Source organism: Triplophysa dalaica, chromosome 23 (assembly GCF_015846415.1).
Source record: "Triplophysa dalaica isolate WHDGS20190420 chromosome 23, ASM1584641v1, whole genome shotgun sequence".
NCBI classification, from domain to species: Eukaryota; Metazoa; Chordata; class Actinopteri; order Cypriniformes; family Nemacheilidae; genus Triplophysa; species Triplophysa dalaica.
The window spans coordinates 1017325-1038925 of NC_079564.1; the positions used below are offsets into that span (position 1 = coordinate 1017325).

Sequence of the window (21601 nt, forward strand, 5' to 3'; positions counted from 1 at the left end):
TATCGTTGTTTGTGTTCTGCAGAAGAAAGTCCTAAAGGTTTGTAATGACAAGAGGGTGAATATATTACGACAGAATTTTCCTTTCTGGGTAAATCCCTTTAAGCAAAGCATAGAAATGTGAGTTCCCATGGCCAAAATGAATAGAAAACGTTTTAAGGACATAAAATCACATTCTGGGACACTACACGCCAGATTCAACATTGCCAAATAAGCACCAAAGCTCAACCCATCCACAGCACAAAGCCACAGTTTAAACAGTAGCTGCTCAGTTGACGTACACAAACACAATGTGAGACATTGTTTTCTCCATCTGCTTTGCATGACTTTACAAAGAACCTGAAAATACACAATGAGCAACCCGACAAACACCCTCACAGACGCACAAACGTGTTACCTGCTGCCGGGCACAATTGGTGTTGACCAGGGTGGCAGCGTGCTGAGGAGGGTATTTATTCCTCTGGTGCTCCACGTCGCCGCCCTTGTGGAGCTTGCCGAAGGCCTCCATGTCAGGGTTTGAGAGGCGGCGCGTAGAGCTGCCCAGGGTGTGATACCGGCGCTGATATTCTGCATCATCCCCACGCAACATCACAAGAACTTTATCTCTTCTGTTTCTTTTCTATCTCCTCCCTTTCTCACGGTCACAAACCTGCGGGGACGAAAAAGCAGTTGTTCTGTTCGGCATGTCGGACATAGAGATGAATTTCAATTCACACACAGAAGAAATAACATTGTCACATCGTCCTCATACATGTAGTGCTTGATAAAGTCCCATCCCTCAAACCCGATGATGCAGGAACAGATGTGTTAATGGAGGGAAGAGGAAGCCAGGGATGCAGATAAGACGCAGATATGGAGGGGCGGAAATTGAGCGAGGATGTGATAGAGGCTAAACATGGAGAAACAGGCAGGTTGTCAAAGCCTGCGCTGATCGAAGATTTATGATTTTAGCGTGTGTGTGCGTGTGTGTGTTGAGGATATGTCTGCCAAACACCAACGCTGTCTGTCCTCTTTAATGATGCCTTCCTCTGTCTGTCTCTCTCTCACTCACTGCCTGTCTCTCTCTTCACATCTCTGTGTAATAGCTCTATTAAGCACAGAATGACGCCATGTGCACAGGCTCACAGACTCAAATGCTTACTCCATTATAGAGAAGTGTTTGCTAATAACTGCATTAGATTAACATGCAAACTCAAACACAGCCATTTACATTACATGAATATATTCGGCAGATGGTTTTATCCAGACCTACAGTGCATTTAAAGTGGAGACCTGGATATTAAAGCCATGATCTTGCAGTTTCTAGCACCTACTGAATGATCTCTAGGAGCCCATCATGACAACTGCCCTCTAGTTTTTTAACACAGAAATAGCAGTCAATGGTAATAATGTACTGAAATATTTTCAAATTATTTCACCAAAACCAAAGGAAGCAAAACTTTCAAAGCAGAAGGTGGCGTCGACCACTCTCGAAGAAAACTATCTCCACAGTTGCAGACTCCTTCAGAGGCATGTCATTGAGTAACCACCGGCAGTCTTTGGTTTCAGGGCGAGACAGGGCACATTCAAAAAGTGCTTCCCCGCCATTAATAGTCTCCATGTTACTCAGTTCTTGGAGGATGTCAATGGGTTTGGCTGCAAAAAATAGAGAGAGAATGCCAGAAATACAGTGACACATTAGACAGGTGACCTGAGTGGTGTACATTGGCTTGCGCTGTCTTTTAAAACAGTAGCTTTATAACATAAAAATAATACAGCCTTTCGATAGCACATAGCATGTAGGATGAATTGGCATAGGAAGCAATTATAGCATTAAAAGCACATGTTAGTTTAAAGCGGCCCGCAGTTAAACATCACTAATAGTAAACCCTTAGTGATAAGCACTCAACAGAGCCGACAGATTGCACCTGACTTGTGATGATACAGTACTATACCGACTCATAAGTTTCAGTTGTGAATGACACTTAGATTCTCTTTTTGGCTGCAGGTGTGCTCACCTTGCACCCTTAGGTGTGCCACAACAGAAGTCCCTTCTGCCTCACAGGAGTAAATCCCCCCATCCTGAGGTTCAACCAAAAAATTCAACCAAACCCGAATGAGCTTTTACTTCTTGAATTGGATTTAGAATTTTTTGTTTGTACGCATGGAGTTTTTATTAAACATATTTTTTTATCGGAGTGTCTATTTAGACCGAGTACAAATAGCGCGCCTTGTTGGCAGAGATTATTTGCACTAGCTCCGCCCACCAATATGGGTGACTCCAGTGGGGTAAGGCGTAAAGTCTGTTTAGCTTGGCATTAGAGACATCTCTTGCTGAAAACGCCCTTTCACTTTTTTATAACATTACATTAACATTTATGCAATACAGATCAAAAAGGCTTTTTTTTATAAAATTGATGTAAAACTTAAAAATTGTATTCATAAAGTTTGTGTTTAGGGTGAGTGAAGGCGTAGGTGTGGGGCTTTAATATCTCCATAAGTTGCCATCATTTTAATAATTTGTATAAATATAATGATTTACCTTCTGTTATTATTGCATAATATTTAATGCACAACAATACTGAGGTGCAAATAGTAACGTTATCTGCCACTATTTATAAGTACCAATACAGCTATTTTCATTTAGTGTAAATAACATCTATTGTTATAGCTGCTGACTATTATTATTTACATTACATCATATTACATTTATTCATTTGGAAGATGCTTTTATCCAAAGCAACTTACAAGTAGGAGTGCATATAAACAATTTGTCAACACGCTAAACAGTACCATTAGTTTACATGGCCATGCTACTAAGAGCATTAAAGCTGGAGTAAGCGAAGGAGAGATTGAACAACAAGATTTTTTTTTAGACAAGACAGACAGTTATAGGTTGGTCAAATAAATGCGGAACAGTTATGTATTGAGCTGTTTTTTGAAAGTTGTTAAGGATATTGCAGCTCGGATGGAGGCTGGTAGTTCTTTCCACCACAAGGGAACCAAACGAGTAAAGCTTTTTGCAAGTGATTTGGTGCCTTGCTGACGCTGTGATGGAACAAATAGACGTCGCTCATTTTCAAACCGAAGATCACGGGAGGGGATGTAGACCTGGAGCACTGAATTAAGGTAAAGAATTTGCCGTTATCGTTCTGAAGTCCAGTGTCAGAGATTTAAACTCGATGCGGGCGGCAACTTGCAGCCTTTGAAGTGAAATCAGAATTGGTGTTACATGGGTTCTTTTCGGCTGATTGAAAACAAGACATGCAGCTGCATTGTGGATCATTTGCAAGAGCTTGACTGCATCGATTGGAAAACCGGCCAGTAGAGAATTGCAGTAGTCCAGTCTTGATATGACCATAGCTTGGACTGGCAGCCGAGAGGCATGCTCCAAGAAGAACGGCCTGATTTCCTGATGTTGCAGAGAACATACCTGCAAGTCGGAGAGGTTGCTGCGATGTGAGAGGTGGTCGTCGAATAGCACCACCAGGTTCCTCTGAGACTTGGTGGGTGTTATAGTTGAGGATCCGAGCTGAATGGTAATGTGGTGTACAATTGATGGGTAAGCCGGTGTAACCAGGAGTTCAGTCTGGGAGAGGTTGAATTGTAGGTGATGCTCTTTCATCCAAGAAGAGATGTCCAGAAGGCAGGCACAGACACGGGCAGAGATGGTGGAGTCCTCTGGCTGAAAAGAGAAATAAAGCTGCGTATCATCTGCATAAAAATGATATGAGAACCCATTATTGGACACAGGGAGGTGGTATATATAAAGAAAAGAGGAGAGGGACAAGAACTGATCCCTGAGGAACTCCAGTTGTCAGCTGGTGATATCTGAATGTCTGTCTTCTCGAGGATACCTTAAAAGATCTGTCTGTGAGATAAGAGTCAAACCAATTGAGTGCAGTTCCAGAGATGCCCAGTTTGGAGAGAGTGGACAGCAGGATCTGGTGGTTCACAGTGTCAAATGCAGCAGAGAGATCAAGCAGAATAAGGACAGATGACAAGGATTTGGCCCTTGCCTGCACCGATTTTTGACAACAGACAGGAGAGTGGTTTTCGTTGACTGTCCTTGCTTGAAGACAGATTGCTGACTGTCCAGAAGGTCATGCTGTGAGAGATAGGCAGATAGTTGGTTAAATATTACCCTTTCGAGGTCCTCTGAAAGGAAAGGCAGGAGTGAGATTGGTCTGAAGTGGCTGATCACTGAGGGGTTGAGTATTGGTTTCTTGAGTAAAGGTGTTACCAGGGTTTGTTTAAATGAGTTGGGGACAGTAGCAGTGGTGATGGGGGTGTTTTTAATGTGTGCAAGTTGAGGCAGAAGAGACGGAGAGATAGCCTGTACAAGGTGGAAAGGGATCGGGTCGAGGGGACAGGTAGTAGGCCAGGTGGAAAGGAGATTTTTGGAGACATATGTCTTCGAGCGGGGAAAGAAAGAAGGGAGTTGAGGATAGCAAGGGATAAGAGAGAGATCAAATAGATTTGATCAAAAATTTTTCAAGATCTTTCCGACTTATTTATTTATAAGTCTACATTTATTACAAAATGAATTATAAACAGAAAATAAAAAAACGTATACAAATATAAAAATAAAATCAGCTCACCGCTCGTCATAATTTCATCACCTCACCCCATCCCATTCATATGCTATTCAAAATTTAAGGCTGCAATGTTTTTACAGTGTAAATATAAAATCTAAGAAGTGCTGTACACCAACATTTTCTTGCAACCCAGTATCTGTTCCGATGTTAAGAGCTGATCTTAAGAAAGTGTACTCAGACTGACCTTCACTTGGACTGAAGCCATGTCTCTCTGTAAACAGTCTATCCAGCTGAGCGAACACACATTTTCCCATCAGCAGACTTAGCGCACACACACATACATTCAAACAAACACAACTCTACTTTACATTTAATGCTAATTACACATCATTTATTCATAATGCAACCTGAAAAAACAAACAACTCAAATGGAGTTATGTCAAAAACATACTGTATCTGTTACAATCCAAACAGTAAGATCTAGATATCACACTGTCAAAAATCCAACTTGCAAAACGTTCTCTCAACAAAGATAAATAAGTAACTTGAACATATAATTTTAGTTCTATTTAAGAGTCAAATGATTGTTTTGCATATACTTAACAAAATTAGCCTAGACATGTTTCTAACAAAGATTATTTTGTTTACTGCACTTAGATTCTCAAGTTAATGGCCAAAATGTGTCACCGAAATATTGCAAGACTTTGAAAGTTCCCAAGATACATTGCAGCATGTTCAATTTTGCGTTTCTTATTTATTAAGTGTATGAGTTCTTGCTGACTCAATTGATGCTTAAATTGTTGTTACTGTCAGTTATCTGTTGTGTTAAAAGATTTTTTAATGAATGATGGTTTTTGATTGTTATCATGGTTGGGTTTTGTGTGTTTAATGTTGAGGTGGAAGTGCATGACACAATGACACAACCGGTATAAATGCACTCAACACAAACTGTGTAAAGATCAATGTTTTGGCCTGTCTGACGCAATAATCATGTAAAATTGTAATGAAAGACAAACACATTTTTTTATTTTGTTCATTTGTTAAACTTGATTATGTTGTGAAAACTGACGACTTCAACATATTTTTTTTAATTGGGTGGACTTCAGTTTCTGTTTGTTGAGTTAATTTAAAAACGTGCTTGTGATAGGTTGCCTTGTTATTTTAAGTTCACTCAACTATTTTTTTTACAGTGCTATTTGCCCCATTTTTAAAACTGCAGACGTTTCAGTATATAAAACACAATTTTGTGTTTTAGTATAATCTGCTTCTGCATCAGTGAGATTAGAGGTCAGGGGGGTGCATTATCGCTATTATTCACATTAAAAAAAAGTTGGCACACCAAAGCATATAAAAAATAAATTCATTTTTAATGTACTTTTAGAAAATATGCAACGTTTCTTTGTGAGATTTTTTTATTTGTTTTGGCCGAGCACCCATTTCAAGCTGAAATGATCCTTCACATCAATTATAGCTGTCTCTGTATGTTAAAGTGCTATATTGCACAGTACACCTTCAAGCCCTTTCCAATAACCAATCAGCAGTGACGAACCTCTCAATTCTCACATTTGGTGTTCTATGCTCGACCCACTGACCCTCATGTATAAAATCACATAAATAACAACTATAATAAATACGTTTCAGCTGAGTTGATCGCCTCTCATTTACACACGTGTATGCATGTAAACAGTAATCGATGTACTGCCCAGTTTTAACTCTCCTCACACAGACACATAAACCCCGTCTGCCATGACAGGAGTCTCAACCCCCGCGCCACAGCAGGTATTAGCGCTCAGCCGTAAGTGTTGAGGGATTCTGGGATTTCTGGCAGAGGGGAGCCAGTCAAGTGGCCAAGAGATTCATGATCTTTCGTTTAGTGTCAGGATCACAGGAGAGACGATGAAAGCAGGATGAAAAGGGCTAGGAAGAAGGAAAAAGGAGGGAGAGAGAATGGAGTCATGAATGGATAGAGATCGCTTAAAATATAATAATTCTTGTTGATATTATTAATTATTTTGACTTTAATTTTCTTATAAATTTGATTTGATTTGATCATATTATTCTATTCTATTCCAAACATATTCATCTGTCAGGAAGTTGCAGAAGTTATTAGCTGGATACTATCAATAGATTTTTAGATTTCGGGTATCAATAGACTAGGTTTTTTATACGCTGGGGATTTATGGGGTGTTCTGAAACAGAACATTGTCACATCACAATGAACTCTTTCATATTAAAAGATGAAGGGAAATTGGATTCTTTGTGATATGACCCCTTCAAATAACCGCAAAAATACAGTGTGAGTGATTGAGTGAGTGAAAAGTGCAGTCCTTACCCAGGGGAAAGCATGTAGATATGATTAAACCAAAAATATATCCTGCAGATCTATCACATGCACAACTGAACAGATAAAAATGTCTGATTTAGTTCTCGTACCCATTTCGGGTTTGGTAATCTTCGGATTGTAATTTTAGATCGCAGTGAGAAACGCTTTGGAGGGCTGGGGGCTAGGCCAGCAGTGCAGATTATGACATCGCAGTTAAGACATCCTCATGGACACCAAACACAATTTACAGTGCAAACTAGAGAGAGAGTGATTTAATTAAAGCAGTCCGGACTGAGCATCACATAGCTTAACACTTCACAATCATTTAAAATATCTATTTATAAATCTCAAAAAGATTTTTGTTTAGGAGCCTCTGACTACTGAATGTGAGAAACATCTGACATCGACTATATTAACTACTGCTGTTCCAACATCTGCACGCCAGCCGTGACTTCACACATTCACAGAAACACATCAATTTGTGAATGTCATGACATTAGGATGTGTTATCAGACTGAACTACCGTAGCAGGGATACCGATCACATTTAAACTGAATGAGTTTTGAAAAAGCATCATTAAAGTCCTTGTGAACTGGGAGTTGCGATCGTTTTTTTACTTCCGTATTTTGAATTATTTCCAAGTGAAATGGATTTTTTTATTAGAAAAATAGTGGCCGTGGCTTTCATCTCTCTTTACGATTTGATTGGATGTATAAAACAGGAAGGAAGTGCTTTTTTGGTTTGAAATAAAGATAATGAAGGCACACAATTTTTAAAAAGAGAATGGCCCACTTTGATAAACTATTTACAATAAACGTTGCAATATTTAATAAGAAATAGGCATTGTCAGTTTTAATTTCACTGGGACTTTAACAGCTTGGACCAAATGCTTTTGACTAAATAACATCAACTGCACTGATGATCCGAATTGTTACTACCATAGGGATAAAAACATTAAAATTTTGTATGCATGTTGTGTAGTTTGGAGTGTTAACTGAAGCCCAGCTTTGAGAAGAATTGACAATATCATCCCTTTACTGTTAGATGAAATATCTTTTTAATATAAATTATTTATTCTAGACATCAATGAGATTAAATGGAGAGCAAATTGAAACTTTTGCTCAGGTCTCCTGCATCTCAGATATTTCTCCTCAGCAATCTCACAAATATCTCCTTTAGAGTCTCTCAGAAGAGATCTTAATCTATGTAATTTAATAGACAATCTGAGCTCAGATTTATGAAGTCTGCAATCAAAAGTCAATATTATTGAAGATCTCTTCAATTTCCAATTTTTCATAAAAATTACCCAAATCCACATTATTTGACCTCCACAATCTACATTCATTTTACATTCAATACTCTTCATGAATTACTGACTCATTTCGTCACTGTCCTTCCAAAACCTTGGATCTCCAAATTTGCTAAACTGTGATGTCAATAATCCGTAAAGGCTAATTTATCTAAAAATTCGAGTTTCACGAGGAGGCAAAGCAATGATAAATGGCTACTCTAACCCCGCCCCTAAACCACACCTCACAGGGGCAAACTAAAGTCAAATCATTACAAAACATACCAATGAGATCGTAGGAAACAAATTCCCATCAGATTGCTTTGGTTTATGTTGATACATATGAAAGATATAAATTACATTAAAGTCATGCTGGGTGACACGAGAAGGGGCAAATTCGTGTCCACGAACAGGAATGAACAGATTACAGTTCATGACGATGTCAAGAATTCCCTTGAGACGGTGTTGGAAGGGCAGTGATTTTTTTCTGTTTTTAACTCTCCCAAGTTAATGCTTGAACTAAACAAAACTGAGAACTGAGAGCAACATGTAGGAATATCATCATCCTCTTTGAGAATGTTTTGACACTAAAGCAACCCTGACTGGAGAACCATTACTCTGAGAACTCGAGGTACCTGCTGGAAGGTGGAAGTCTGATGAGATACCAATTAGCATTAGCAGATAAAACAGCAGGACATAAACACACAGAGGAAGGAATAAAATTGAGCTTGAACTAATTCTGCTTGTTATCCAGCACACACACACACATTAACTGAAGAGGCATGTTGCTCGGGGAAAATGGTGTTTAAACAATCTCATTATGAGCACGGCCACTAAATCATTGCAGCGATGGATGAACGTTAATTAATTTCGCCATGAGACAAATCCACATCACACCAACCATCAGTGGGCAGTTATTTCTCACCAGAGGATTTAAATGAGGCACAAACTCTGACCCCCATCATTACATTTGCATTTCCATCTCTCTCTCTCTCTCTCTTTGATGTCTCAGTAGAGGTAAAATCCTGTTTAACCTTTGACCTTGTGACAGATCGCCCGCTAGAGACGCTAAGCGGTCAAAGACAGAATTGATGCTAATGCTTCCCGGGTGTCAGAGGACGTGTTTTAAATGAATTACAGTGCTATCTGCATGCTTCATCAGCACTTAAACGTGTTACACTGACCTCGATGTCCCCCAGCGGTAATGATAAACATCTTAATGTGGCCACTGCACCATCAGCATCCATACGCACACTAACACACCTACATATGGACTCACAGATGCAGCATCGTGTTCGGAAGACCAAAGCTGGTTATTACCATTCTGGAGGTCACAAGTCTCATATCTGTCTCATGAAACAAAATACAATAAAATCTCATTTTGTTTGCATCTCATTCTAGCCGAGAATGACCGATTTATACCCAGCCAACAGCGAATGTTCTCAGAACGTTGTCTTATTGTTGCAGTAACATTAAAAGAGCTATTTCTCAACGTTATGTTAAAGGCAGGGTGTCCGATTTCTCACAGCCATTGTTGATGTTCAATTCACCAAAACAGACACACCCCTACCCCCATATTTCACTTTCGTCTGTGCTCGACTCGACTAATGTCCGTCCTGTGCACTGTGCACCTGCTGATTGGCTACAAGGTTGTTTCGGTACTCGCCTCGACTTTGTCTAAACAAGCATAATTCGGAAATCGGTTACCCCGCCTTTAATGCAATATGTTGTAAAAACGTTATTTTACATTGTTAGTAGAATGAAATAATGTTTTCAGAACGTTTCATACTTTACGTTAATAGGAAGGTTAGCAAAACGTTCACTTCTTACTACTAGGTATTTTTTGTGTGTAGGGCAGGAGGAGACAAGATTAAAATGGCAAACTTGACAAATGTGCAAAATTGAGAGAATTTTTCTTCAAATCCGTCAAAATATATATTTAAGATATCATTTAGTGTGCAAGGGAGCTGACAAAAACCTGTGGACCCTGACATCCAGACACTGCAAGTTGTGTTGTTGCTGGGCAGGTTTCTCTTTTAATGATGGACATAGAAGGTTTTGTGTTGGTCTGTGGACCAGTGATCTGATGACAACACTCCCACGCTAACTTTCCTATATAAAGCAAGAAGAGTCCAGATTTCTTTACATCCATAACTCCACGCTCAACTTTATCTACACACAGGTTCAAACAGGCCCACATACCAAACACAGACTCACAACTCCACACACACAAAATATACACGTACTAACACACACAGTGCTCTATTTTAACGATCTGAAACGCAAGTGTCAAAGCGCGAAGCGCAAGTAACTTTGTGGGCGGGCGCAAAACTTAACTGGTAAGTTGAAGACTAAGGTTTTTAATGTACTTACATTATGGTAAAGGTGATTTCACAGTCTTTTTTTTCAGTCTTTCAGTTTTTTCAGTTTTTCAGTCGATTTTTTTTCCTGGTTCTTGACGGACAAACCAATTTGTCAGATGTCCTTATATACATATATGTCTTATTGCCACTATTGGGCAAACAGGTCTGATCCTTAATTACTACAATTAGCTGAATAATTTGTAAGCTAGATTTATGCCTATTTTTTCACATCTTCGTGGCACACCACAATGATTTCCGTCATCTCATGTGTTAATATTTTTTTAGTTTAACAATTTATGATTTGCAAAAATAACTGTTGCATCTGTGTAGATTACATGAGCAAAGTGTATGCGCGTTGTGCACGCTATACATTATGGTCAAGCATGCGCCCTTAAAATAGCATAATGAACAACGCGCAACGCGCCACTGACTTTAGACTAGGTTTTTTCTGGTCAGTGGCGCAATTGTTTAATGGAACAGCAAAATAGCACCAGGGATTGTTTGCGCCGGAAAACGCCTCCTTTTTTGCGCTGAACCGCCCAGGGAGCGCAAGTTCATTCACTAGTTTAGCGACGTGCTTCTGTGGAGGGAAAAGCGCGCTTTGCGCGGGTGCAAAATAGGAATGACACATGCGTCGGTGTACAACGTCAATTGCGCTGGGTGCAAGATAGGGCCCACAGACACACACACACTGATGTGCACACACACCTGCACAGTGGTTATCACTGAGAAGCAACTATGAAACAGACTATAGATTCCTTTATGTGACCCTGGATCACAAAACCAGTCTTGAGTAGCACAGGAACATTTTTTAGTAAAAGACATAAATACACGTTATGGATCAAATTTATCAATTTTTCTTTTATGCCAAAATTCATGAGAATATACAGTAAAGATCATGTTCTATGAAGATAAATTTCCTACCTTAAATATATAAAAAACTATTTTTGTGAGTGGATGTCCTGCCACAGTTCCTCTGATTAACAACGTCAAAAGGCAATTTTCTCTATATTTGTTTTGCACTCTCAGAGTTTAAATGGTTGTATGTTTAAATTGTTGATATTGTCATATTCTAACAAGTCATACATCATTAGAAACCTTATTTGTTCAGCTTTCAGATTATGTAAAAATCTCAATTTGGAAAAGATTTCCCAGCTCTATCATCTCAGCTCTTGTCAGGTCGCCATTTCCCATTCTCCACTCTAACATCAGGTCTGGACATGAACTGCATCCTGCCCGCTGTGGTTACCTCTGAACAATGAGACAAGACAGCGGAGAGTAGAGGACTGTTCTACACTCTTTGATGCAGAAAATACATCAGTTGTTATGGGAAGTGTTCCTGGTTCCGGTTGATGCACGTAATGCACGTGAAGGACTGTAATACAAGAAAAGCTCACTCAGTTACTGAGGAGCTAAACCGTGCAGGGCTTTAGGTAATAAGATAGATTTAAAAATGAATGCGATGCTTAATAGATAACTAGTGCAAGGTTGACAGAACAGGGCTTATATGCTCATACTTTTTTGTTTGTGTGTGAACTCGAGCTGCTTCGTTTTGAACTAGTTGGAGTTTTTGTGATAAGCCTGCAGGGCCACTACTAAACAGTGCGTTACAGTAATCTAGTCTTGATGTTGCTTTATTATATCTCCTAGAGGAAGCATATACACTGCAAAGAGCAGAGGTCCTAAGACTAAGCCCTGTGGTACACCCTACTGGACTTGTGATTTTTTTATGGTTACAAATTGAAAATGGTCTGATAATTAAGATTTAAACCATTTTAAAGCTATTCCAATAATGGCAACAACATGTTCAAGTCTATGTAGGAGTGTCCTTTGGTCAATGGTGGCGGAAGCAGCACTATGGTCTAGCAGCGCCAATAACGAGATAAAACCTCGGTCAGACGCCAAAAATAGATAATTTGTAACTCTGATCAAAGCAGCCTCTGTAATGTGATGTTCTCTAAATCCAGACTGGAATTCTTCATTGATGTCATTCCTTTGGAGGAACTTTTTCCAGTACTTTAGAAATTAAAGGTAGATTTGATATAGGTCTGTAGTTAACTGGTTCTCTTGGGTGGAATGGAGTTTTTTGACAAGGGGCCTTATAACAGCCACCTTATATGCTTGAGGCACAAGTTCTAATGTCAGAGATGATTAACTCAATGCTAAGAAGACTATCTACGTATAATTTCTGGGAACATCTCTTTCAGGAATTGTAAGTATAGAGCCTAGCATCCATGTTGTTCATTTAAATGATCTAATGATTTCCAACAGTTCATCGTGATCTACGGTAGAAAATATTTTTAATTTCTCCTTAGAGGCGCAGTAGTTAGTTGTTTGTTCAGCGAGTGTCGCATCGGGTTGCATTTCTATAATTTTTTCTGTAATATCTTCAATTTTCTTTGTGATGTAGTTCATATATTCAACACTGCTATGGTGACATCCAGAATCAGAAGTCACTGACTATATGTTTTTAAACAGTGTTTAAATTTTGTTTCATTGTCCAATCGGAGTGAAGGAATTTGGGCATCTAATATTTGAAACCCAACACTACTAGCACAACTCAAAAACACTTGAATGTGTCTTCGTTTTAAACTCTAATGTTACATGTGCACTTTAGAGGGAAAATGGAGGAGACATTGAGAAATAAAGAGAAACAAGGCAGCTGCCCAACATCGTGTGAAAGAAAGGATGAAAGTGCTGACATCATCACAAAGAGACCAGAACAATTTATAGATGAATGTGTATGGAAGATTAAAAATACATCCACAGCTCTAGAGGAGTAGACACAGACTTCAAAAAATTCCAAACTAGGAAAAGACTGAACGAGGAAGAGAGAGATGGAGAGAGAGGGGGTGAGAAAATGATGATGGAGAAGCACACAGCCGTACAGCACACAGCTGCAGGCGCCTTCAAAGAAACTCTGCCCTGATATGGAAATCCATAATCCAAACAGTAATGAAAGAGAGAGAGAGAGAGACAGAGACAGAGTCTCTACAGTGTCTTTACTGAGAAGAATGTGAAGCCTCACGGGAGGAGAAACTGTCGTGTCAGATAATTGTCTGAACAAAACAAATATTCAGAAAGAACAAAGTACATCACTTGTGTAATATATAAATAGCCGACCGTCCTCTTCCTCACACGAGAATTTCATCAAGAATATTTTGTGGCATTTGTTAAGGCAAGACTTATTGATCACACTCAGGATTACAGATTTGAACAAATACACCATCAGCTTTGTCTAAAGGATGCTTGGAACGGATGAGGAGAGACGTGCTGATACCTTTCTCATCTATGACTCACATAGCTTTAAAAATTGCACTTTTGACCAAACCAACACCCTAGCAGCTGCATAGCAACAAGCTAAACGCCATTCACAGCTGTTTTATAAAACTCATAGTAACCCAAAATGAGTTTCACATTGACAAACACATTTTCTTTAGACAATGTGCATATTTGGCTTACACTTTAAACATGACTTTGAGAAGCGAGGCAAATGTAAAGCTACACAACAGAACTGAAATATTTCAAGTAGGCTACAAGTTTTGACCTTGAAATGACATTCGTTTCAGATATATCATCAGCGTGAGATTTTCGTGTCTGAAGCATTTAGCGGCAATAGCTCAATATGGGACTGAGTCGCTCCCTGAGGATGCAGGTGTAGAGATGTCTGTTTAATCTGATGTTCTGAGGTTTGAGTCTAGATGTTCCTGGTGAAATCTATTATTGGCAGCTTGATGTAAGTGTACAACTTCAAAAACTCCAGCCAATATTGCATTACATTTCAACGTGATATGTAGATGGATGACTGATAGGTGTCAATGATCACAGGAGTGTTAGACACATACCTTTACTTTTTGACTTTTTGATTATGATCAGATTTTGTGGAAAAATCCTGATCAAACTGCCAGAAAAAATATCTTATTACGGTCACTTTAAGTTGCGTAAAACCACAGCAGGAAAATATTGACAGATGGCTTTACTTGGCATGTCGCTGCATACTGTAAACACAGAAGCAAAAGAACATTATGCCGTTGATAACGTATACATGGTTACATTTTGGAGAAGCCCTACATTTTTTATTCCTTATATGACTTATGCACATTTTAGTGTTACTTTTTCATGTAAACTTTTAATTTCGTTACTTGATCCACATTTCCTAAATTATGAGTTTAATCATTGATGTTGTTAGTTTACTCCTTAAGAAATGAATACTTGTGACAGTACAGTTGACTCTGTTTGACCCAGAAAAAGCTGTTTGTGTCACGTCCTCGTGGGGAGGATTTCAGTGATGCATATATACACACAGTGGGGTGTTGTACAGCATCACTGTTGAACCAGTCAGTGAAACACAAAAAATATGTGCACTTTATAAGGGTAACAAAGTTATCCGATCACTGTATGTACATTCTGTACAGTAAATTTGTTATTTGTGTGCCGTCCTATTCATTTCATTTCCCAGCTACCCGGCCCAGCGGCTCATCACTACTTTTAATCTCTATTGTAGCCCAATTAAAGCCCATTTGTTGTCTGCTTATACGCAGTTCCCAGTTTAAGACTTTAGATTATTATACTAACTTGTAATTTAAAGGTCCAAAATTTAGCGAAATTGCAACCAACGGCTAAACATTTCTTTCGAAGCACTATGGTGGCTGACACAGGACAAATGCGTAGAAGTTTGTCAGTTTAAGGCTACTGTAGAAACAACAAGGCGACTTCCATGTAAGGGGACCGGTGTTGTGTGTACAAAAAAATATTTTATTCTAAGATAATAAAATCATTTTTAAATTCTGTAAGGTCTTTAAACACAACTGAACCCATAGTTATCTATATTATAGATATTTTGAAGAAAGTTTGTAACCGGACCGCACTGGACCCCATTCCCTTCTACAGTATGGACACAAAACCAATACAAGTGAATGGGTTCCAGTTAACATTTTTCAAAATATCTCTATTTTGTGTTCCTCGGAACTAAGAAAGTCACACAGGGTTGAAATGACAAAAGAGTGAGTAAATGATGACAGAATATTTTTCTTTTTGGGTGAACTATCCCTTAAGTAATCGACAGTAAAATGATCACTTGTACATACATCAGAAAACATTGCATTGTGTAATCTCATTGTTATGTCATCATTTTCCGTGTTCAGTAATGTCTCATAATATATCGCATCGGAGTAGGGCAGAATATTTGCAAGTCTGTACACTGACAGTTAACACATCACCGTAATCCATCTAACCGCTTCCTAATCCATTCAGTCTTCAGGGACTCTCAGTAACAGAATCTGTCTCTCTACTCCTATCAGTGCCTTCCATCCCGTCTCTCCCAGCACTCATTTAGTCCTCATCCTCCTCCTGCATCAGTACCTAACGCATCTCTGATTCACATTTCTTCTGGAGGAAATACATCAGCATTGATATGATAGCAGGGAGAGAGTTCTACACGCTGTATGTGTTTCTATGCTATAGATCACATTTAATGAAATGTTCATTTTCAGGTTTAACAAGAAGAAATTGCATAGTTTAAGCGAGGTTTTAGACATTTAAAACATTGTACATACACTAGAATATGCACGTTCCTGATATGTTAAAAGGACAGATTGCCCAACATTTGTCTTTATTTACACTACCTCAACCCTGTGTTGAACACAAATGACATCTTCAACGTTTGACCACCCTTGTTCACGTTCCCTGTATTGAAAATCCATTGAGATGAACAGAAGATGGTCAGTCGTATGGGTTTGGAACAACGTGAGGTTGAGCAATAATGACCAAATATTTGTTGGTTGCGCTGAAGTCTGTTAAAGACGCCCTGTAGATTTTTAAGAAATCATTACATGGTAAGTCATCAGACCTGTCTCTCTATCCACGTTAATCTCTCTCTCTCTCACACACACACACACATCATCTTCTCTGGGTGTAAATCTCCTCCCAGCATCTTCTGTAGCTCCATTGACAGAGAGAAATGCGTTCATGGCGTAAAAGAAAACACACACAAATACACCTCATTTCTCTTTTGGCTCCATCACACACACACACAACTTTCCCATCGAGACACAAGTGCTGTTGTGAAGAATGTAACTTTACCATCTGACGCTACGCAATTCTCAGAGCTACAAGATGATCAACCAACAATCCGTAGAAATAACCAGAAACACTTTGTGCGGCAGACTAAGAACTACAAATGATGTGTGTAATGGTTGTTGTCATCGGCAGGTGTGATTTTTGCAGAAAGCGGTGCTGTGACGTGACATTGAGTTTTGTTTGCATGCATCATGTGGTTTAATCTTCTGCATGTGGCTCTGTCGCAAACCACCTCCATTGCCAAAGTTACGATGTTACGTTTCACTTTCTGATAACTTGTAAAACACTAGCCCATGGAATCAAGCTTTCATACACACACTCATGAAAACAAAGGTTCCTAAAAGGTTGTTTGATGGGTTATAAGGCTTTTAGCGATCTTTAACACCCACAGAACCTTTCTATAAAGATTTTTAAGGTTATTAAAAGGTAAGAAAGTAATAACCATTAACTACAAGATTGTTTGGGGAAACATAATGACATAACTGTTTAACACATTCATGTGTAATAATGTAAATAATGATCCGGGACCATAGTGTCACTTTTTTCAGCTTAAAGAGTTCTGATGCAAAACCTCTGAAATCCATCAGCAACTTTTCCTAGAAATGAGCATTTTTCATTAAGATCCTTCATGCACTTTGAAGGATATTTCTGAGCGCTCAGAATGGTGAATTTTGATATATAATTATTTGATTATTGTAACATTGACTCAACTTTGCAATCTCAAAGATGATGGCTTTTAAAAGTTTGGATATAATATCTTGATTAATTGTCTTATTGTCTAGCAATTATTATTTCTTCCATTTGTACCATTTTCTTACGTATATGTTTGTTTACAGTAATGGCAATATTGTTTTCTGTTGTGTATAGTCCGTTAGAAGTTGTTTGTTGCAGTGTTTACACACATCTTGTACTGTAGTTGATGATAATGAATTACTTTGACTGTAAAGTAAAATGTGTGAGTGAGATTTCTGTCCACTGCTGAAGTCATTCTTCTCTTTCATCCTCCTTAAACTGTCAAAGAACTAAATTAATCCCATCAGTCACCATTCTGTTATTCTGTCCCGTGTCATTCAGGTACGATTTATCTTTAACCTTCTGAAAGTTGACACACACACTAAAATATGCACATGACGATTTTTCCTTTTTTTCACTGAAAGATATCTGAACAAGATACGTTTGTAAGCAAAAAAATCCAACAAAACAAAGTCAACAAACGATAGGGCGAGAAACAAACTGGTTTATCGTTTAAAGAGATGATTCACCACAAAATGTAAATTTCTCTTAATTTATTACATTTTTTCGCATTTGACTCTTTCTTCTGCGGAACACGGAAGAAGATATTTTGAGAAATGCCAGTGCTATTTCGGCTACCAACATTCTTCAAAATATCTTCTTTTGTGTTTTGCAGAATACATACAGACATCACACAGGTTTGGAATGACGTGATGGTGAGTAAATGATGCAAGAGTCTTTGGATGAACTTACCCTTTGTTTATAGATTTTTCGTGAATCGTCGCAGTGCTTCTAAAAAAAACTCAGATGTTCACATTTTCAGGTTTTCAGGACCTGGAACCTTTTCAATGAATGCATACGGTGTTGGTGAAGTAATACTTAGTACTTTTCACTGGTAGGATATTTGCAAAACCCGATGAGTAACATATAACGGATGACGAATGATTTCCATAAATGATGAAATATGGAGATATGAGGTTTCAGAGGGACGGCAGTATGCAACTTGACATTTTCATTGCATTATTTGCAATCTATCAATGGTTGTTTACTACGGCAGGACTTTTGTCTTATTTCTCATCGTCCGCTCATTTTTTTCTCCATGTCTTGATTCTCACTGTCCCTCTGCTCTTCTGTTAGCAGCGCATCCGTTCTTCTACCCTTCCTCCTCTTAACCAGTCCTGTCATGTCAGGTCAAACTCTATGATTTTAATGCCCTTTCCCGTCTCATCTACACAGATATCTCATGTCTCCAATACTTCACCATCTTCTATCCTCACACGATGTGTTTCCATTGTAGGCTTCACAACATTGTACCGTCACCTCTGTCATGTTCGCCTGCAACGGAAGGACTTTTCCCTCTCTGATCACTCAAAAGCATCTCTCTCTCTCTGTCTCTCTCTCTCTCTCTCTCTCTCTCTCTCTCTCTCTGTCTGTCTCTCTCATACACAATCCACCAGTCTCACTCCCTCTGCAGTCCATAAGATGATGGAGAGACAGTTCCCACATCCCATCAGTCCAAAACACACAAACACTTACAGGAGTTCAAAGCACATCTCTTCATATAGCTCACACGCATCATGGCTCGTATTCAGGGTCCATTACGGTCCATTAAAATCCACAGCAGCCATGCATCAAGACACGCCGTGCCCACAGAACAGTGTCAATGCACCTGTCTCTCTCTCTCTCTGCCTGTCTGTCTCTCTGTGGATATAAGAATAAAAAGTGCCTTATGAATATTGATTGCTTAAACTCATTAGAAACTGGAGCTTCGGCATTCAGGAGAAGAAAACGTGTCAGTGTTTTACGCCGTATACACAGATCGGAAGCGTCCCCTTAAGCAAAGCACACAATGTCAAAGCAAACCTGCTCTTTCAGATGGATGAATGATGACAGAAGTGTAGGGCAGTCCCCAAACGCAGATGAAGATGATGGTGCATCGCCACATACCTGCTGAGGCTGAGCTGTCCTCCCACCAGCTTTAGATCTCCTCGGCGTCTCGCAGCCGTCTCACACAACCTCGTCTTCTGTATTATCCATCTGGAGCTCTTCTCTCTGTGTTTCTATTGCTCGGCTCCTGTGGAAACAGTCTGCACCAGCCTATGGCTGGCTGGCGTGGTGTGTGCGCGTGCCTGTGCGTTTGAGTGAGTGTGTGTGTGTGTGTGTGGGTCCGCATGGCACAAACCGAGCTCATAGGATATTCATGTAAACCCCCACACCAACAGCCCCCCTCCTCTTAAAGGTACAGTGAGCCAAAACTGCACACGGGATGAGCAAGTTCATGGACTGAACCATTGAAAGAGAAAAGAAAAGGAGGCTTCAGGAGGCTGCAAGAGAGAGAAATACAGAAGAGCAACACTTAGACATGCATGAACTATAAGAGCGATTCATGTGTGCACTGCAGTAAAATTGAGTAGAAAATGTAAATAAAGATATCATAAAAACATACAATAATACAAAATAATCAATATAAATAATTATAACATATTTATTGTATATTATATGTTAATATTTATAATAAATGTAAAAAAAGTATTTTAAAAATACGAAACAATAAAAAAATAATTCATTATAGGTATATTTTAAATCTCATAATATATTATTACATTTTATGATGACAATAATTTAACATTATAATTTTACGTTATTATTACTACTGTTTTATAAATATAAATATAAATTGTGATTATTTTTATTTATAAATAAGATACAGCTATAATCTTTTAATACAAAATGTATTATTAAATGCTGAAATTAACAAACTAAGATTAATAAATGCTGCACAAGTACTGTTTATTGCTATTTTATAATAGCTTATGCATAACAAAGACAACCTTATATTTAAGTGTTACCAATAATTTTTAAAAACGTTAAAAAATAAAATGTTAAATTAACAGTTCTTATGTTTTAATAATAATTATTGTAATAATGCACTTTAATAATTATTATATTTTTTATTATGATGTCCACCTTAATATGATTATATGTGCAGCATTTATTTTGGTCATCAGGTAAAAATAAAGCGGGTGATGGCAGGACAGGCTTTGGATGGGATAACCGTACCGTAACAGTACCTGAAATTCAACCCTCATTCTGTCACAATAAACTCTCAGAGTCATGCGTCATCTGATCTTCAGAAGAAACAACAACTCCACAGAAATATATGAACCTCTCCTGAAGAGCAGTGTCATATAGAAATAAAAAGCTTTTACTATGGAAACAAATGTTTGAGTGAAACGCATCTCATAAAGCATATCTCTAGATCTGAGGCCAAGTGAAGTTTATTTTTCATTTATATAAACACAATAAGTGTGAAGTTCATCAAAGCCATCTCTCTAACCCTAACATCTAAAAGAAAATGGATATGAATTCATCCCCCCATACACCAGTTAAACAACTGAAGAAGGCGTGTGTGTATTTGTCTCTCTATGGCCTAGTTTCAGGACAACACAGCAGATTGCGTAAATGCACAAGAAAACTGTGTCTTTGTGTTTATGTGTAGGATAGGTGTGTTCGAGAAGAATTAAAGGGGTCATATGACATGGCTAAATGGAACATTTTTCTTTTTTTTTAGATGTAATGCAATGTGTATACACAAATTAAGATTGAAAACGCTGTATTTTCCACATACCGTGCATGTTTGTATCTCCTCTTTGCTCCGCCTCTCTGAAAGGTGAGGTGTGCTCTGATTGGCCAGTTCACCAGTGTGTAGTGATTGGTGGAATACTGCAAGCATGTGAGGGAAATGTAACGCCTCTTACCATATTTGGAACATCAGGTTCCTCTTCAATTGTACTGACAGGTATACCACCTTAGTCAAATCAGACCACCAACTGATGTAGATTTGTGGGGGTGTGGTTACATGAGGGGTTTCAGACAGGTCTGGGTGAACATTCGCTCTTAGATAGAATGACTCTTTTGTTCGCACACTTTCATTTGTGTAGCTTTACGTGTCTAACGCATGCATGGGCAACTTCTAACACACCAAAATTACAGATAAACAAAAATTTGCGCCATATGACCCCTTTAAGCTTTTTTGAAAGTTTAGGAGCACCGTTTAGTCTTAAATAAATCATACGTCATAAATAACTAAAAGATGTGACGGACCGGTTGACTGTCCGTGGTTGGCAAGTCACAAGCCAAGAGATCTCAATTATACTTCAAACAGTACTACAGTAAACAATACATACTGCTACTTTACGACTCTAGTATGTTAATCCAGCAATAAACTGTAATCACACATTTAGAATACACACACACGAGGCTGCATTTGGGTTTACACTTCCTTATATTGATATTTCTTTGT

At 38.6% G+C, this 21601-nt stretch overlaps 1 protein-coding gene across 2 annotated transcripts in view; it reads right to left on the bottom strand.

Moving 5' to 3' along the window:
• Nucleotides 1-19616, bottom strand: part of LOC130413349 (SRC kinase signaling inhibitor 1-like) — a 45697-nt gene extending 26081 nt beyond the window's left edge. The window contains exons 1-2 of one of the 2 annotated variants that reach the window (XM_056738465.1): nucleotides 19246-19616; nucleotides 395-646 (exon numbers count right to left, since the gene is read on the bottom strand). In XM_056738465.1, coding sequence (XP_056594443.1) covers nucleotides 395-586 — 192 coding nt within the window. In that variant the 5' untranslated portion in view covers nucleotides 587-646; nucleotides 19246-19616. The remainder of the gene's footprint in view (nucleotides 1-394; nucleotides 647-19245) is intronic. The other variant, XM_056738466.1, reaches the window with a different exon arrangement.
• Between the last annotated feature and the right edge of the window lie 1985 nt (nucleotides 19617-21601).